Source organism: Netta rufina, assembly GCF_964035555.1.
Source record: "Netta rufina genome assembly, chromosome: 1".
Taxonomy (NCBI): domain Eukaryota; kingdom Metazoa; phylum Chordata; class Aves; order Anseriformes; family Anatidae; genus Netta; species Netta rufina.
The window spans coordinates 168,322,030-168,342,017 of NC_140123.1; the positions used below are offsets into that span (position 1 = coordinate 168,322,030).

The 19,988-nt window shown below is 40.4% G+C and overlaps 1 protein-coding gene across 1 annotated transcript in view; it reads right to left on the reverse strand.

The window, feature by feature from the left end:
* TPH2 (tryptophan hydroxylase 2) overlaps positions 1-19,988 on the reverse strand; it is a gene marked incomplete at both ends in the record, with an annotated part of 50,703 nt that overhangs the window by 13,879 nt on the left and 16,836 nt on the right. The window contains one exon of the mRNA XM_084291547.1: positions 14,558-14,684. Within this exon, the coding sequence (XP_084147673.1) occupies positions 14,558-14,684 (127 nt within the window). The remainder of the gene's footprint in view (positions 1-14,557; positions 14,685-19,988) is intronic.

Here is a 19,988-nt window from a genome sequence, read left to right on the forward strand (position 1 = left end):
ATTTGACCGAATTATTCAAGATTTTCAGCCTGTTGAGTAGTGTCAGGAATGTTCCACTACAAGAAACAGACAGATACAACACAGGTAACCCAGGCAACTAGCCAGTACAGCCCAACGTTGGCATCCAAACATCAAGCAATACAAGCTATTTGACAGCTATTCATGTGGGAACAGTATTGCATAAAAATGCAGGGAGAATTTTGAACAACAAATAAATCTCATGATGAGCTTGTGAATAGATCAAAAGAAGAAAAGAAGAAAAATTCAATGGATAAGTCTTTCATTATAGATGATTCACCTACCTCCAGGAAAGGGAGTGACCCTATTCACAACCAACAGCATTTCTAAATAAGAAAACAAAGTTTAATTTTTCAGAGTTACCTTCCTGAAGAATTTTGTTTAGTCTGCCACTTTGAAATGTACTTAGGCTCACTGAAATGAGGTCTCCTTCAGGGATTTCAAAGTGTGTTTATTTAACAATATTCTCCTTTTTCCCCTCATCTGACTGCTTTGCATTCAGACCTTTCACTAAGGGTGAATGTTTGGAACAATCTTTTTATAAACAGAAGTTTGAGTAGATGTGGTGATGCTCATTAGAGCACTCTGGATTAGAAGCACCCCAGCCTTCACGTTTCTGTTGACAGCCATAGCACACAGCATCACTACATGCAAATTCCTCTAATGCAGTGGCTTGACACCGTCAGAGAAAGCATGCACTAAAGTTAGTATTGTGGGTCTTAACCCCTTGCGAATACTTTGAAATATATTTCTTTTTTCAGGAGTTTCTGGAGAAAATCTCATAACAGTGACCAAAATAAAATCACAATCCTGAGCTTGTAAAGCAGAATTTGCAGAGCAACACTCTGGTGGCATCAGTAAGGAGGTAACTTTATACCACCCAATGCAAGAGAGCTCACCAAAGGTAAGAAAATGGGTCCACAGAACTGGAGCCATTGGATATCCCACTCCATGTGTGAATTACTCCTAAATAATCTAAACCAAGGCTTGCTCTGTGCTGAGACATTTGTCCACCTCTCTCATTTTATCTCAGTCAAAAACCTTGGAGACTCAGAGCTGCAGAACCAAACACCTCAATGCTTCAGCAAAAAGAGTTTCTACATTCACGGTCTGACGTTTCCCATCAAGGCAGCCAAAAGCACACTCACTTCAACTTGCTTAACACTGTCAGAAGAATAATTCCTAATTTCTCAAATGTAATTAACTAATAGTGCTGAAGCTTAGTATGTATCTAAGGAGATGAAACCATTGAAACTATGAACTGCTGCTTAGATCATTTGTTAAACATAAGGCATTGAAGCCCAAATGCTTTACCCTTCCTATTTCTCCTTCCTTTTCATTTGACTCTTATCATGAAGAACTTCTAAAACCTGGAGTTTCAAAGCTTTATTAATTTCATATGGAGTTATTAAGAACAAATGATGTGCAATAATGAACCATTCCCTTTCCAATTTATTTTACAATATGTAATGTGAATTCATGTTCAGTGCTCCCTACAGTAGCTGACATGAATATTTTCCCCTTTCTTTTTCAAGCTGTTGCTTCAAATTTCAGCTGTCGAGACCTTTCACACAGTTAGCTCAAGAGGCACAATCCAGTCTTTCGACATGTTTGCTGGTCTCCAAGAAATACGGTTCTCTGAATTTCCAAAAAAAATTAAAAAAAAAAAAAAAAGGCTGGGTCAACATATGTCACTGCTGCCCACCCATAGTCTTCAGCCTGCGCTGCTTCATGAGACCCATCTGATCCACCAGGATCTTCAGGGATTCACAGGCTGCAAGCAGAGACTGTCTTTAGGGCTCTGACATCCCTGTTTTCCAGATCTTGTGCTGCTATTCTTCCAAATGAGGACTTTACATTAACAAAACCAAAGCAAGAACACTGCTAATTTTATACCTTGTTCCAGGGTGCCAGTCCTTACCTGTAAGTGCCCCCGCAGCATTCCGGATCATACTACAGCCTGGATCTTTGCTAGAAAGATGCCAAGGACTGAGTGACAGGTTGGCATGACCCAAACACGAGCAGAATTTGGAACAAATGCACATATGAGAGGTCATTGAGGCGTCCTTCACCTGCCAACACCTACATTTTATGGGAAGTCATCAACCTAAGGACTGGTGCCCCAGTTTTGAAGTGCATTGCTTAGAACCTCCAGAGATGAGGCAAGAACAATCTCAGATACACTTCTTCATCTGACATTCAGAGCAAACATCTCCACAAAAGCCTAGCCCAGGCCTCAAGACCAGTCTCCTGCATTTACCTGTGGACCTCAGCACTGGTCCAGAATTGTTTCCCCCTCTCTAAAAGAACATCTTCCACCCCCAGCAAGCATTCTCACAAGGAGACTCAGAACAGAAGGTGCAAAGCTGTAGTGCTCCCTGAAACATCAAGAAAGCCTCTTTGGACTGGGGAGGCATGCATAATCTGTCCTTTTTTTGCATACTAGAGTGCTATAAGTGAACTATAGAAGGAGAAGACTGGCACCAGAGCTTCTTCCACTCTTTCTAAGAGAAGCTTTTGATAGACTGGCAAGATAAATCCATGGATTCATGAGAAGCAAAGCTGGAGCAACAAATCATAGTCTGGGCAGTCCTCATTTTATAAACAGAGAGCTTACTGAATCACTGCCCTATGTCAGTCCCCTGTCAGAATGAGTTACTGCAGGCTGCAAGGCCTCTTTAACAGCAATCCTTGGCCAGCCCAGAGACAGACCCTCGGCGTTCCCCTGGGGAAGGCACCAGGCACATGTGTTTCTCAGGATGCCATTCCCTGGAGCAGGCTGAGTCCCACCTTATTGCCAGACCGATTACCGTGTCTGGCAATTGCACTGCAGGGAGTGATGCAGACTCACCAAGCCTGCTGAGTGCCTCCCATGACATTTTAGCTGAGGAGGGATATGAGGTTCTTAAGTACATGATCAACAGCAGAAGTCCTAATGTGTCTGCTAACGAGGAGAAATAATATCTCCAGAAAGCAGAGCAGTCTCCCAGGGCTGGAAAGATCTCAGAACCTGGGCAAGCTCTAGAATTGGGGGTGCAGAAACACACTAAAGAGATGTTGACAACTGGCCAATGCATTTGTCAAATGTTTATTTCAAGGAAAAAATGCACTATTTCTTGGCAGTCATATCCACCTAAACATTTCTTTGTAATGAGAAGGGAAAAAAAAAAAAAAAGAGGACTTCATTCCAAAAATAACAGTACACACGCTAATTTTCTAAACTTAAAAATAAATAAATGCTTGTGTCTATTTACTGAAAACTGATTTAATAACCAGATAGCTAAAATCTGTTTTCAAACATCACAGTTTCCAACAGCAACACTGCATTTAAACCCAATGTTCTTTTAAACACATAAATGCAAGGGGACTCCCAAAAGCTTTTCTGGCTCTTAATGTATTTGCTTAACCTGCCTTGCACAAAAAAATAAAAATAAAAAAAATAGTAGGCATCAGCACAAGTGCAAGTTCTATTCATGTCAAGCTGACAGATGGATCAAAGAAGAAAAGTAGCTCAGGGAATTTTAAATATCTATTAATTTTGCCACTAAAAATATGTCTAAACTGGAGACGGCTTTCACAGCCTCAAACAAAATCTTTTTCAAGTACAGTTGAGTATCTCCTTGTCTCTCACTGATTTTAGGCTGTGAGGGCATGTAAAAAGAATCTGTCATAACTACAGATTAGTCAAGTGAGTCACCGCTGGGTTACCTGCCAGAAATCTGTAAATACACAGCAAATTATATGAATATGCATTCAGCAAGGTGGAAAAAAGGTATACTAAGCAAGTTATTTGTGAGCACAAATTGCAGCTCTTCCCTGCATAGACAAAAGCCCAGGCAGTTTACAGCAGCTCTGCTCTAGAAGTGACTTACCAAACATAAAGGTCACTGAAACAATCAGTTATAACCAGGCTCTCACTCATGTGTAAGGTTTCTGCTCTCATATAGGTACTGAATTCATTGCAGACGTGTGACATAAGCTAATAGGTTTCTCGAGAGTTGAAAAATTAATCCTACAAAGGTGTTTGCATGCTAGAAATGTAGAATGTGGTGTAAGCTATAATGTTAACTATTCATACAGTCAAATTATACATTTGTAACAATTGTGGCCTACGGGTTAAAGAGAGGGAAGAAAAACCTTTAGAAAAAGATTAATATGTTTTTTGGGAAAAAAAAAAAATAACAACCCGGGAGCACCCACTCTTTCCAGCGTTTCTTTTAAACGAAATCCAAGCTGTTTTATCTAGTGTTACTAGTAGGAACCTTTATCTAGCTAGTGGGTACCATATTTTATCAGTGCCACGATGACGATCTGCAGAAAGTTCTCTACAAAATACAGAAAATATAAAGCTTACAGATACGAACTGAAGTAAAATTATCTTGTCAAAACTAATGCTTTGTCTGAGGAAAAAAAAAAAAAAAAAAAAAAGTCTGACACCAAGCTTGAATCTGAGAAACAGCCCGATCGGGACAGGGGTGTTGGAACTGCCTAAAGCAGCACCGTCATGGTGCTGTTCTGGTCACTTTGCCTACAACATCATCAGGCACAGCTGGATTCAAACCAAAACAACCAAAATTATCAGATACAAGGCTCTTCTCCACAGACTTCTCTTTGGCTTCAACAATGCCCTGAGGTTTAGGGTATTTGCTTTTACTTTCCCAATTCATCCACAAAAAACCCTATATACAATAACGCCTGAAGCCCTACCAACCCTAAGGAACACCCAAGCGAGTTTGAGACATGCCCTACCACTTGCACTTGCCTTTGACAGAGACTTCCATGACAGTAAAACCACGTGCTCTCTGGAGTTGGCTTTTTTCCTGCAGAAGCCCATATTCTGATACGTTAATCTTTTGCTTGACAAAAACTGTTAATTTTACAGTGGCAAATCCTACCTCCATTTGCACGTGCACAACCATATTGACTTTCAGGGAGACTTGCATGGAAATGTAGGTCTGTGGGCTAAACCCTGACTTAATTCTTTGAAAGCAATGGCAAACCTATCCTTGGCTTTCTGAGGTGTCAGGACTGGCCCTGTAATTAAGATATACTTACAAAAACATTGCAGATCACCCAAAAATATATGAATTAAAAATGTATGAGATCATATTGATGCAGCACTCTGATGCCATTTGATAGAAAGATTACAACAGGCACAAGAACCACTTCAAAAGCTGTAGCACCAACTATTTGAGCCCTAGGCATAGTTAGCTCTTTATGGATACCAGACAGATTTTGTCTTACTTCCCTACTTTTCTCTGAGCACACAAAGAAACTACTCAGGAAAATGCTTGTTGAGAGAACTAGACTGAATACATGTGATATGCTTAGTCCTCGAGCCTGTATTTAAAACAATTCAGATTAGCACAGTTGTGAATATTAAATTAGGATCTTTTCAGCTCTCACAAACATGAATTCTTAGACAGTTTCCATAAAATGATGTTATTTGGGTTATAGATAGTAGCTACAAGTATCAGTGTCCTTCCGGAAGCAAAATCATTTACTGAAGTACTCCAGACAAGCTAAAAGACGAGCGTATGGTTTGAGGACTTTGCTCATTAGACATAATTAGTTTGATTTCTGCCTGAAAGCAGAATCTCTTGGCTTCCTTCTCCAGCTGGTCCCACCAATCCTCAAGAAGAGGGCTGTGTGTGCAGGGCTGCAGCTACGGTTGCACTCTGCAGTGCAGCAGGGTGCTGAGACGCTTGAGCAAGGGGAAGCTGGAGCTGGCCCACCCCAACAGCATTCAGATCCTAGCCGGATAACCAGGCAGCTGAATTCATGGGGTGGGGCTGATCCTAATAGGACTCAGTAGGGCCAGCCCCACATGCAGTCACCCACACTTTTTTCCACAGCACTCCTCAACTGCTCTGGCTCCACAGAAAGCATGGGTAACACTAAGTCAAGCACTCACAGCACAGACAATCCCTTGGTCCTAAGTGACGCCTAAACACGTCTGAAATTAGTTACCATGTGCTGGACTCCTTCACTTCCCCACAATCCTCCTTCCTCTAATGCTTTTTTTCCCCCCATTTCTTTTAAATATTCATTCCATAAGTTATGTGCTTTGCTAGTAGTTATTACCCAAAACACTTGTACAATTGCTGCTCATTGGAAGCAACAATTTGTCCTGGTTTCATATTGTGTATAAAACACTCTTTATGCCCTTTTGTTAATATATGTCCTACTCTAGGTCAAAAGAGAGAAAAAAAACACCATCAATATTCATAGATTGCTTCCATCTATTCCACCATCTCTCTCTCCTGGATGCAGCACTAAAGTGGCAGATCTTTGCTATTTGAGTGCATTCCTAAACTCTACAAATTCTTCCCAGGCTGTTTTTTTGAGGATCATTTTTATCACTGTAGCAGCAGAGTACACATTCAGTGTGAGCTACTGAAGTACCAGCAGAGATTACTATTGCAGAATCTGCAATTTCTTAATGAAAATGAAGTTGCTTCTGAAAATAAACAAATGTAATTAGCAAGCCAGTGCTGTGTGAAATGCGCACCATTCTCTTGTTAACCTATGTGTCAAAATGTATTACTTGTGTGCATGTAAATTTGCATTTGCAGTTCAGTAACCTCGCAGATCATGGTCTAACCACTTTTGGAAATATAATCCTACAAGAAATAAAAACAAATCCAGTGTCTGGCTATAGTTTGTTATTTTATTAGAGGCTTTCTCTTCAGCATGTCTAACTGCTTAGTGCTTGATCTTCATAAACCGCATCTTGTCTACAAGGAGTTATATTATTTCCACAACAATTCCTAATTCTTTCCCTGCTCCCAGTTAAGTCAAATTAGTCCTCTCTTGCATTTAGCTTCCTCATTGCAGGATTGGACCCAAGTACGCAAACACAAAAACATGTTATTAAACAACATTAGGTCAAGTTACTTGCAGGTACAAAATTTTGCTTGGTAGGGCAACTTGAGATCCTCTCAAAAGGCAGGTCAATCACCCAAGCAACTGCTAGAATGCAGCAAGGGTTCACCCTGTGTACCCTCATAACAACAGATGAACTATCCTTGTTCTTAATTTTAAGTAACACCAAAGCATGAAATGTTCCATTTCCAGATGTAGCCCATCCTGTGACCTAGCCTAGAGACTACATAAAACAGGAGGTTTGTTTATAAAATATTTTGCAAACTGATATTTTATGCCACTCTCTACAAATCAAAAGCAAAAAATAAAAATAAATTCCAACAGCAGCGGTCCAGCTCCCCACCTTCGTTGCCGTGGCTGACAACATGATTTCTTCATCATCTAAATTATTTCTCCCATCCCCTCACAGAACTTGCAGTAGCAGAAACGCCCCTTTGTACCTTCTGCTGATCAGAAACTGTAGGAACTCATGTGCTTGAATAGTGATGCTGGTTGATAAAGATGGATCCACTGATTCCTACTCCCCTCCTGCACCTGGATGCAGCCCATTTCTCTCATCCCCAAGCAGCAAACCATGTCAGCTACTAGGTCCGCTCTTCCTGCCATACAAAAAGTCTTTAAAATATATGGGCTCTCATTTCTATAGCAATAACATTCAAACCTGGCTTAATTCTGTAGTGCTGCTCTTAACCAAAACAGGCATTAGGGCTGGAACTGTTCATTTACCCCATTGCCCAGCATGATGATTTAGATATCCTCTCTCTTCCTTTTCTTTTCCAGTTCTAGCCAGAAGAGTGGAAGAGGTTCAGGGAAGAAATAGCATGCACATAGTTACAGAGCATCTTCCACATGCCAAATAACTAAAACTATTGCTTTTAAATGCACATAAGGAGACAACTAAGGAAAAGTATGATGCAATTCTGTGAAGTCATGATGGCACTGAGAAAGCATATAGGGATGATTTGATAATTCTCTCTTCAAATACCAAACTACGTGGCATCAAAAGAGCTCGTAAGAATCAGGCTAGATACAGCTGAGGGAGATAGTTCACCAGACAGCAAAGAGTTGAGTCACAGAGCTCTCTGCAGAAGGTATTGTGGGGACTAAGAGTCTACATGTCTTCAAATACAGACAGCTGTCACTGAACAGATATCCATTCAGGAAAATTAAATACACAGAAACCACATTTGGCTTAAGAGTCCCTGAGTGTCAGAAAGCTGGAAAACATTTAAAAAGAACCAGGCATGCTCATCCCCTTCTTACCCTTTCTAAGCAGCTGCTCGGGACTGCCCTTGGGAACAAGGCACTGGCCACGTGGGCTGACCAGTACAGCAGTCCTTACAGACCCAAACTTGGCAATAGGCTGTCCAAATCCAGAACAAAGACTACAACAGACTGTCACAGTTCCTGCAGAAAACGCACAGGGGTTGCTCCTGTTTCATCAACTCTTCAAATTCTCCCTGTAGCAACTTCTCTGGAGTGCCAGCTTATTTTTATGTAGTACAGAGCCATTTGTTTCTGAGATACAAAGCTAGTTAGATATTGTTGCTGAGTTTTTGTTCTTGTGCCATGAATCTCTGATGTGATGACAATGAAAATGCACCGCAAGAGAACATTGCAGTATTCTAAAATATTAAATATTGATCCCTGGAATCTACAATTTTCCCCTTTTAATCTGGTTCTGTGATAAATGTTCTATACTATCTTTTCTGATCACCTATTTGATTATACATGCAGACTTGACATCAGTGCTCCAACTAGTTTATCAACTAGCCCTTAAAACAAGCCCTTAAAATCTGGGGTCAAACTATTATCTGTTATTAATTCCTTCAAAACATTATGGAAAGCAAAACCAGAGATTAGGGCGTGCTTTTAGAGCTGCAGTCTGTGGGCTCAGCACCACCTCACCAATCAAAGAGAGTAATCCATCAGTACATCAGCCTTCTCTCCTGGTTCAGACAGACTTGTATGACTTTGCAATGATCAAGGCCACAAGGTCTCATCAGCATTGTCCTCTGTTTTAGTATCAGCTTCAGATTTTACATTTGAACAATTTCCAAACATATCCACGTGTAGGTGTTTTTGCCTGGTCAAAGTCAGGAACAGACATAGCCCACACCATGGTCTCATACTTCTCAACTGATGAACAGTATGGATGACAGCATTTTCAGTCTCATGCTGTGTGGCAGGACAATGTCTAGCTGTAGTTTTCTTTCACATATATTTCAGCTTTACAATCCCAGGTTTTACACTGGGGATTGGTTCATCTTCTCTAAGTGACATGCATCCCCAATCAGAGTTGTTTCATGTCTCCCATAAGTCTGTCAAAATTTACTCAAGCAGTTTTTAAATCACATTCATCACACCCAGCTCTTCATGCTGCAGATCTTTAATTAACTACAGGTGCAGCTGGAAGCAACTCCTTTGCAAGAAACTCCATTATGCCTCCACTGGACTTAGGGTACGCACTCTGCTCACTCCTGGCATTTGTCACACAATTATGGCATACATTTGGGATACAGAAAAAAGACTGAGTAGAGATTTGAATGTTAAACTTCAATATGCTCAGTGAGTGCCATAGCTCTTGGGCTATAATAGCAGGTTTCAGTTGGCCAATACACAATTATTTTTATATGGCAGAACAGCTTCAGCAGGGGATCTGATCACAGACTAGCACAGTGGTTAGTTTGCTGCCTATCATTTTGCAAGTGTAAATGAGAAACATTCAAGAAACCTTGATTTTCCAGATGCACAGTGGGAATGTTCAAAATCTCAAGTATTTACATAGTTTTCTTCTCTGCTCCATTTGTTCATTCATGGAGGAAGGCAGTTACCCAGTTCACAAGCTGTACTTACAGCCTAATGCTATCGATAGCCCCTCTGGGAAACCTAATCTGTTTTGAAGATGAGAGATCACAACAGTTTGTGCCATCTAGTATGACCACAAATGCTGCATCGACCCAAAGCTGGTAAATGCAACTCAGCCTTTATCTGCAATGCTCCCGTTTCTTCCATTCTGGTCATCTGCCCCTCAGGGGAAGGGTCAAGGAAAGAAGTCTTACGAGGAGTAGCTGAGGGAACAGGGGCTGTTCAGCCTAGAGAAAAGAAGGCTTAGGGCAGATCTTATCTATAGCAAGGTGGGGATTGGACTTCTGTTCCAAGCACCAAGTGATAAGATGAGGGGAAATGCCCTCAATTCGTGCCAGTGGAGGTTTAGGTTGGATATTAGGAGAAATTTCTTTACTGAAAGGGTTGTGTGGCATTGGAACAGGCTGCCCAGTGAAGTGGTGGAGTCACCATCCCTGAAGATCTTCAAGGTATGTGTAAATGTACAACTTCGTAGCATGGTGTAGTGGTAGACTTTAGTACTAGGTTAAAGGTTGGACTAGATGATCTTAGAGGTCTTTTCCAACCTGAATGATTCGAAACATAATGTGTAATTGTCCTGAATTGTGTGCCAGTTGTTTGGTGTAGAAGAACTTGAATGAAGCCAACAAAACCAGACAGCAGAGATCCTCAGGGAAGACAGGCAAGTAAGCTCACATGAATTGCTTATCCCAGCATATATATCTAAAATACTTTGTGTGTGACTCACACAGAGATAAACTAAGGTCATCAGTAGAAATACACCATTGGCCTCAGCATTTATCCAAGGCAAGGTAAAACGTTCAGATTCATAACAACCTTGAAACGTATTCACAAGACCTCACCACACACAATTCCTTCAAATTAGGAAGCAATTCACTATTGTGATTTCTGCATAAAGACTAGCAAAACCAAGAGAAATTGCTTGATTTCTACTGCCCTATGCTACTAAAATACCGGGAGGAAAATATTGTTAAGAAAAATGAAAAGGCAATTTTTCAGTTTTGGAGAGATGAGGGTTTAAATGTACCTTACAGTAAGTAACTATTGTGGGAAAAAAAAGTTACTAAGGCTAATTAGCCCATAATGGACAAATTCTTGGATGGAAAGATTTCACAATAAACCGCATACAAACCACAGATACTGCCCTAACCTCCTCTTTTCTGAATCACCACCAATTTGCCCCAATTTCTGAATCCCCACTCAATTTTACATACATGTCTACTACTTAACTGCCCTGCAAAGGGCAATCTGAGCTATGCTGAAAGAGCTCAGCAGGAGTTGGGAGTCATTCCTGCCATCAGCAAGAGAGAGAATCCTGCTTATCGGCTTGCAGCTTTACAAAGACAGCTGCTCTCAGGCTCACAAGTCCACAAATTACAAGATAATATTGAAATATAAACTGAGGTGTATTTTTTGTACAATTTTTCTGACAAAACCTTACATTATGTGCTGTTAAATGTGTTGTAAATGATATATTACATAAATTAGCTGAAACACCTCATGCCGAGTCCTCCCTCCAGCACAGAGTTTGATAGGTAAGCAGAAAAGACAGTCTTTGTTTATTAGTACTATATGAAAATGGAAAGACCAAGCATGCTTGAAAAATCAACTCAAAACCATTTTTTACAAAGTCACACACAGTAGCTCAAGACATTAGTTATGATGATCATAATTAGTACCCAGGCAAACATGGCCAATATTATATTTCCTGAACTACTAAGTGCTTTGTACCACAGGACAAGCAAAAAAAAAAAAAAAAAAGGATTGTGGAAATATTTTGCCTTGTTGCAGTAATCTGTCACTCATTCACTTGTATTTTTTTTTTTCTTACTGCCCTAAAATATTGTAAAGGGAACAGTAACTCTCCAAAAACACTGCTAAAACGGTCTTTTGGCTCTTTCAATATGCCATTTCTCAGGGTTAGAGTGTTTAACTTTGAAAAGGAGCAGCAGCCATCTCTTCCCCCTTGCCCCAGCCTGACTACCAGACCCAAACCGGAGGCAGAGGTAGACTCACATCCCTCCCTTTTCAGCCCTCTTCCACTGCAGCCGTCCTTCCCCTGCAGGTGGCCAGCACCTCTGCAAGGTCTCCCATCTAATCTGTGCCCTCAGCAGGGTTGCACAGGGGTGACTAATTGCCATTTGGCAAACCATTCTGGTCTGCCTGGGGACCAGACCCCTGCTTGCTCCCCATGCACCGTGTCAGCTCTGCAGGGACAAAACTACTGGCACCTTTCCTTCGCAGCTCAGGCCTGATGGCACACAAAGAGCAGATCTATCAAGGCAGATACAGGGTGGCTTTTGAGAGCAGACTGGAGCGGAAGATTAGCAAATCACCTGTAATAATTCTTCCCTTTCTGGTCTGAATTCCTAAGAGGCGTTTTCCTCTCTTCCTAAAGCCATTGTCCTCCCGGTAAGGGCTCAGCTGTTAATGTCACTATCTTTTGAAACAGGTCATGATAATGGCAAGCTTGCCTTGAGCATATTGCTTCGAGCTCATTAATATGCATGTTCTCCCTCCATTCATTTGTTTCTCTATTTACTTTGAAGTTGCCTAGCTGGAACCTGCGCTGTTTTTCTGTGTTAAGACTCTTGGCTGGCATTTTTCAGCTTGCTGGTTTTTGTTGGCTTTTTTTTTTTTTTATATAAATCTAGGATGGAAATGGGACGGAATATTGCAAAAGTCAGTTAATAGCACATCAGGTGACATTTGGTGCACAACTAAATGCATTTCTTGGCCTCTTCACCCTCTCTGCTGAGCTATATTCTTTCTACTTGCTCTCAAACTGACTCTGTTTACATTGCAAATTTTAGGACAAGTAATGTCTCTGTATTTGTCAAGCACCTGCCCCAGGGGAGTATAGCCCTTCATTGTGCTTCTACAAAAAATAACAACACCTGGGTTACCATAAGGCTCTTTTTAAATGCCTTTTTCCACCTGAAAGAGCTATTTCCAGCATGGGAGGAGAAATCAACTTTGACTCAGATTTCAAATTCTCAGTGTGATAAGGGAAAGTGACTCAGCTGTCTTCTTTTATTTTTGGCTTTGTGATTCAGGAGCAGTTCATTGTTCAGATGACACAGTCAGTCATAACTGGGAATTTCTGGGAGGGGGAGAGTAAAAGCATTTATATAATATTCAGAGGTCATTTTGAATTAATATCTCTCCCAAACAGATTAGTCTCAACCTTGTCCTCTGCAACAGGCCCATGCCATCTAAAGTTATTATGGGGTGAAAGACTTGAATACACCACTTTTTTCAAAATACCTGCAGAAACAGCCAGATAGCTAGTTTCTCTTGAGGCTGCAACTCATGACAAGGTAGGTCTGCTTCCTATCAAGTCCCCTCCTAGCAAATTTGCATATAGACACACAACTTTCATGAGTCCTCCATATGAACAACAATTTCTTCTCAGTAGACAGCCATTGGAAAAGCAAAAAACGTATCCTGAAGCATGTGAGAGGAAGCAGCCAGGAGCAGGATATCAAGCCTGTCTAATTACAGACTGAGGATTTTCCATTAAATAAAATTGGTGGCCTCATCTGGAGGGCTGCAGGAGAAAGTAAAAAAAAGGGTACAAACAAACTCCTTTTTCAATAGATGGGACTCAGTAGATGGGACTCTAAGACTGTACTAAGCCAGTGCATCACAACTACGACAGTTTAACAGAGCCTTTTTTGAATCTGCTTTCAATAATGAATCCAAGTTATTTCTAACCATTAAAATCCTCACTGTACTTCTCATGTAGGAAAGCAGTAGCACACAAAGTAAGTTTTAAGGTAACCTGGTAATTAAGGTAATTTTTCTGCTGGATCTCCCAGAATTTTTCATCAGATAAAATATTTAAATATTGAGTTGTTTTCTAATGCAATAATGTTTATGAAATTATTTGCAGCGTAGGTTTTAACGGAATACACACAAGCAAGCTGCACACAGCAAGTTAAAACAGGACAGCTGAACTGAGCAAGCAGTATAGCCCAGGGGTCACCAATCTATGTAATGATGCAAAGGACAGCACGTGAGCTTTTTGGAAATGGCACTGCAGTAGGGCTGACAGGCGGGCAGGAGCAGAGAGTCCTGGCAACTTGACATAGCCTTTCAGTGCAAACACTCACACAAGAGGCAGGAAGGTTCCAGTTGGGTGGTCATCTAACATCTTTAACATGCAGCCTCTTCTGTTCTCACTTTCTGTGGGAACATGCCTCATTTGATGAAACATAAAATCCTGCTCACAGCTACTGGCTGAGGCACTTGACCTCAGTCTAAATCTACTGCAGCACAGCCTTGGCTTCGGAACTACATGTTCTCCAACAGGAGCAGTAACAAGGATGCAAAATCATCTCAAAATCTATCACACTACAATACAGTGAACATCTGCAAGACTGATCAGTGAGTACAGAAATAGCAGTGCTAAGAGCCAAAGTGGCCACCTGTGGAGGAACTAACTGCGTAGAGCTGAGAGTACACACCAAAATGTTTTTTCTCCCTCCCCTCTTCCAAATTACCTTGCTTACTTGTTTTCAGCACCTTAAAGCAGACAAAATCCATCTCAGCTAGCCCTTGAAATTGGATGGTTATTGCACATAAATAATAAAACTGACTACTTAAAGATGAGTGTTCAGCTTTTCTCTTATTAAAAACAATGGAAAAACACCTAAAGCTCTGAGATTGTCACATCATAGTCATCTGAAAACACAGTCAGCTCTCATAAGACAATACGTGTCATTTCATCAACCAAAACGAAGGACAGATAGGAGGGAGCATGCCACAAAATGAACTGACTCACGGTGGCTAATTTCTGAACATCTTCATCAGATGCTCCCAGTGAAGCAAGTCCTATCTCTTGAGAAAACTGGGCAAATTTGGGATCAGCAAGTAGAGGTACATGTCCCAGGAGTTCATGGCACGTATCCCTAGGGGAACAGAAATGAGAAGAGAGGCATTACAGAAATAAATTCCATAATCAATTTACCATAGACCATTTTACATGGGTCTGACCTCTGCTTGAAAGGTCACACAAAGCATGTTTTTACAGGCTCTCTCTCCCCTCTATACTGTTCTGTAGAAACACACAGGTTTATTTCTATTAAACGGGTTAACAACTCCTGTTCCATGATTTCCCCATCATTTCCAGATTGACTGGTGGGGCGTGATCATTGTTGTCTTCCAGGCTCAATTCCATGAAGAGCGAATTGCCCAGAGGAAAGCCACTTGTCTCGCACGTACAGTTTTTGGCAATTCTCTCCACATGAATCAAGCTCAAAATCCTACACTCTTCTTCTTCTTCATTACCTCTTCCACACCTGGGCACAGCTCCATAACCAGACATTTTGCTACTTGCCACTGGAAATTTAGGGCAGTATTTACAGAAGTATTTGTGTTTAATTTTTCATTTTGCCATGACTTCCTGCTGAAATTAAGAAGTTATTTTTCTTACAAAGTCCAATTCTCACCAAGCAGATTCCAGAAAAAGCAGAGAATTTGTCTTGTTTCAGAAAATCTACTGTCCACATCTGTAAGTGCATTATTAGTCACAACAAAGTGCAAATATAAGTCTAAAAAAAACTCACCAAACAAACAAAAGTGCACATGCATCATCTACAAAAGCTCTCAAACAATTCTGAAAGTTTTGGTGCATTTGTTCACAGAAAATAATGGAGTTGGTAATAAAGTTCACTTTAAAAATCGGATCTGACATTTCCTTTGCTTTTGTCTCTTCAAAGACACTTCTCTCTTTTTTTTTTTTTTAAGCTGTAAACAAATGTTTTAAAGGCAGGGAGAAAACATCAAGCTTTCTGCCTTCTATCCAAAATCATCCAATTTGTCTTTTATAAACTATTTTTGTTCTAAAAGACACAGAACCTGACACTTCAGATAAATCATAAACAGAAAAACAACCCTCTATATAATTTAAAGCCTCCTATTTTTACTCACTGCTCTTTACCATGAAGCCTGTGCCAACTGTGCCTAGGTAGGTAATGGTTTCTGAATGCATGCAAATGAACATTAGCATTTTGGCATTCCTACTTTGCTTCACCAAAAGCTGATCAAATACAGTTCCAGTATCACAAGGTTACTTGAAAGTCTCTCTTCTCAGCCCAGCTGGCCTCACTGACAGATGCTTGACAACATTTGCTTATGTTACCTTCACACTTTTTGGTGAGACAGGCAGAGCTCAGAAGTTGTGCATGACAAGTTGGAGCTTAGCTCACATTCAGCTAATTCGCTCAGCCACCTAGAAGAATTACCAAATCTCACTTATCTTCTTTCCCAGACATACGTATTTCCCAAAGAAAGATAAGAGGATGTTCATGACACACGATGAAACAAACACATTCCACCTGTTACCTAGAGACTCAGCTGCAGCAATATAGACTGAGTGTTCAAATTAATTGTGTGCCAATATACTTACTCAACAGCTCTGAAACAGGTTTGATAATGTACAGCTGGCCAGGAACAGCATCAGACTTGCATAAGGAAAACTGCTTCCCCCACCCCATCCACTGCCTGGGAAAGCTTGCCCTTCCTTTAAGGTCTTCCTTCCCTTGTTCCTACATCACTGCACCTTCAAGAGCCTGGGAAATTCACAACTTCTCCTTATTTGTATTTATTCAAAATCAGCTGGCAAGAAGGCTTTTTTGTTGTTGTTGTTTTAATCATCTCCTCACACCTTCGACTGGCGATGCTCTGAGACTTACAAGATCAACATTTCCTACCACTGGAGCTGGAGCTTAGATAACCCAGCTTTCCTCATTGGAGCTCGGATATGAAAAATTGGCTTGCTCTGCATGGTATCATCTCTCTGTTCAGGAGATGGTTTGCATCACTTGAGTGGACAATCATCAAAGGTTAATGACCCTTCTTTATTAGTTCAGTTCCAGTCACAACAACTTCTTGTCATCTCCTGCAAGATTTAGCTCACTAACCCAAAGGACTGCAGGGAAACAGAGTTTGATGCACCTCGTGGATGCACCTAGAGAATTCCCAGCATCAAGCAATTCGCTGGAGGAACCCGATTCCTCTAACCATCCCCTTCAATACAGAAAAGGACCACAAAGCCCATTCTCTGCAAGTCCAGTGCCCTACCTCCACTTCCCATCTTCACTGAAGAAATCAACACTGATTACTAAATACTTCACCGGTCCATACATATTTAATGTGACTTCATACATGTATCAGTAGATCTAATAAGGAAAGCAAAGAAGATAAGAGTGGGACTGGCTTTCAAGCTCCTGGCTTCAGGTAAGTGCCCTTGGCTCCAGGCAGGCTTCTACAGCTGCATCTCTACTACTGGCTACTGAGTGAATGTCTATATCCCTGTTTTACTGCGCTGAAGTCACAGCTCCCAGAAACAAATAAGACATATTATTCCTTGATCTGCACTGGGGCACAGGCTCTTTGTGTCACTTCCATCCTTGCACACAAAATGAGAACAAAGGCCAGCCGTACTAGCTTGGCTCTCCTGGAAAGGAAAAGAAGGTGAGAAGGCAGAAAATATTTCTCTTATGCCTTTACCTTGCAGATTTTTCCTTTAAAACTGTGCAAAGTATTTTGAATGGGTAGTTAGAAAGAAGTCATCTTGAAACACAAAGCATATGAACAGCAACCACAAAAATAAAATAAAATAAGGCGTACCACGGCTTCCAGGCAGAACCATGAACCAACATTTGGGATTGTCATTGGAGTCCCTTAGATTTCTGTGCCTGTCTGGTCCTTTATAGATAGTCTAAACAATATAACTCTCTGCTTAACTACCAAGTCTTGATTCTTTTGTTTTGTTTTATTCAGAAAATAATTAAGTTCCTTTAATTTATTCACACACATTGCTCAGAGAAAATAAGATTTTTGTAATGCACTTTTCACAGCAAAATATTTTTCTTGGACTAAATTAGTTAGCTGAGCAGAGGAAATCTATATAGCTCTGTGAATGTAGTAGGAACATAATGAAACTCAGAAAGAAATGTTTTAAAATGCATATAGTAGTGATACAGATCAAACCAAATGAACTCTCTAATTTGTATCTAGCTCTATAGCCTGGGTGTTAAACCTGATGGAAAGCCCACTGAAGTCAAAAGTAGTTTTTTTACCAGGTTTATATCACCGAAATGCAACATTCACCAAGCCACGGACCTGCAGCAAACCTCATTATGGCCCCATATATCAACTAGCAGATCTCAGGCCATTGCAGCTGCTGTGGAAGATGAAGAGCTGTCCCTGCTCAAGTCAGTTTAGTTTTGCCATTGATTTCAACAAAGCCAGGATTTCACTCCTACATTTCTGGTAACACCTACTCTGTGTTCTATTTTATGAAAAAATCACATACAATTTAAAAGGGATTTTCAAAATTTTACAGTGGAGTTCCTCATAGTGCACATTATTTCATTTATGTAGTTTCTGAACAAGCAGATCTGCAGGAAAAAGGTAGCATAATTAGGGCATGACAACTTCATTCCTCTGTTAGTCATAGTTAGAGTTGTTAAGACCAAAATCTGAATTTTTAAGCTTAGACCAAATAGAAAACAAAAATATTAATTCTAATTGAACTAGTATTACCAGACAGTGACATTCCAGACACCATGACCAGAAAGGTTACAGAAGGTAGTTGCAGTTACTACTAAGGATCAGCTGTGACATGCTGCATAATTCTGAACACAAGCAGCATCCTGGAGACTACAGAGGATACAAATATACAAATCAGTGAACCAGAGAACATCAGTAAAAATACAGGCACACTTAATTGTTTCCTGAAAGATGTTCCTTCCTTGGTTCCTGTTCGAGTCATGCACCTAAATCCTCTATTAATAGGCAAAAATATACTCCTAGTTTTAAGTTAGTAATGTCATCACTCACCCGCTATGTATCAGCAGGTGTTACAAACTGAGATACTGGCTTCCCACAGGAGAGAAAATAATTGGTGCAAAGCCTGGTATTTCCTAAGTATATATTTTTATTTTTTTAAATATCTACAGGTATTCTCAGACCAGAGGAAATCCAGCAGCATGCATCCGAGCCTCTCTCTCTAAATTGTAACGTCCCTAAAACTTGCAAGTGCATTCCTTCGGTGACTACCACCTCTTTCTCAATGGAAAAATGGACACAAAACTAGCCTCACGGCATTTTAGCAAATGCTTTGCCCTGTCCTCACGCTGAGGAAAAGAGTAGGTAGATGAGTGTCTAACAGCACCACCTGCTGACTCCGGTCAGAATAATGTTAGTGCATTTATAAATCCAGTTTAATGCGCAGTTCCATTAATCCTTTTACATCCAAAAATATTATTCCATGGTTTCAGCAGTCTATTCATGAAATCAAAGTTAGGCATGGGTCCAAATGTTTACAGAACTGGAGCTGAATACATATACATGAACCCTTTGTGTAAATTTTGGCGAAAATAAAACACACTGAAATAGCACAAGCTGAGTAAACAATGATGCAGTTTCGTTGTAGCTGTCTGATAACTGATTCACTGCATAAATGCCATTCCTGTGGTTTACAAGATCAGCAGCTGACTTTGTTGAAACTACCTCCATATTACCTGACATGAATTGTTCTGTTATTACTGCACAGAGCACAACATATATAATACAAGACAAGAACTATAATCCCTTTGATCTTTTTTCCCCCCTCCATTTTTCACCAAGAGATCAAATGCCAAAATATTTCCTCCAAACTCACAGCACTGTTTTGGAAAAGCCACAATGCTGTCCCATGAAAGTCATAATTAAAGTCACTCTTATTTCTATCGTGTTCTCTGTAAAGGGCTTCATATCTAATATCCTTACTGGGTGAGAAAACTGTGCCTCCTGACTTGTTTGTGTTGTATCATAGGCAAGAGATGAAGTTTTGCTGTGGTGTCTGGCCCAAAAGAGATCAATGGGGATGCAAGGAGATCAAATTATAATTCTGAAAGTAATTGTTTTCAAGGGATTCAGTGCTTTTCTTTCAATCTTCTTTCCTTAATTGTCCACCAGAAAATTGTAGGTTGTTTTTTTTTTTTCAAAATATTTAGTTGAAAACTTACATCTTCCACTGCAAAATAATTTAGGTAGATATTTTTGACCCAGCAGCTAAATAACACAGCTATTTAAGACCGCTGCAAAAAGTCCAAGAAAAAAATCCTAATTAAATTCTGATTCCCCTAAGTGAAGTGTTTTGTCACTGACAGCATAATTATATTTCTACATTTGCAGCAAGCTTCCTCTTTTCAACCTTGGCAACT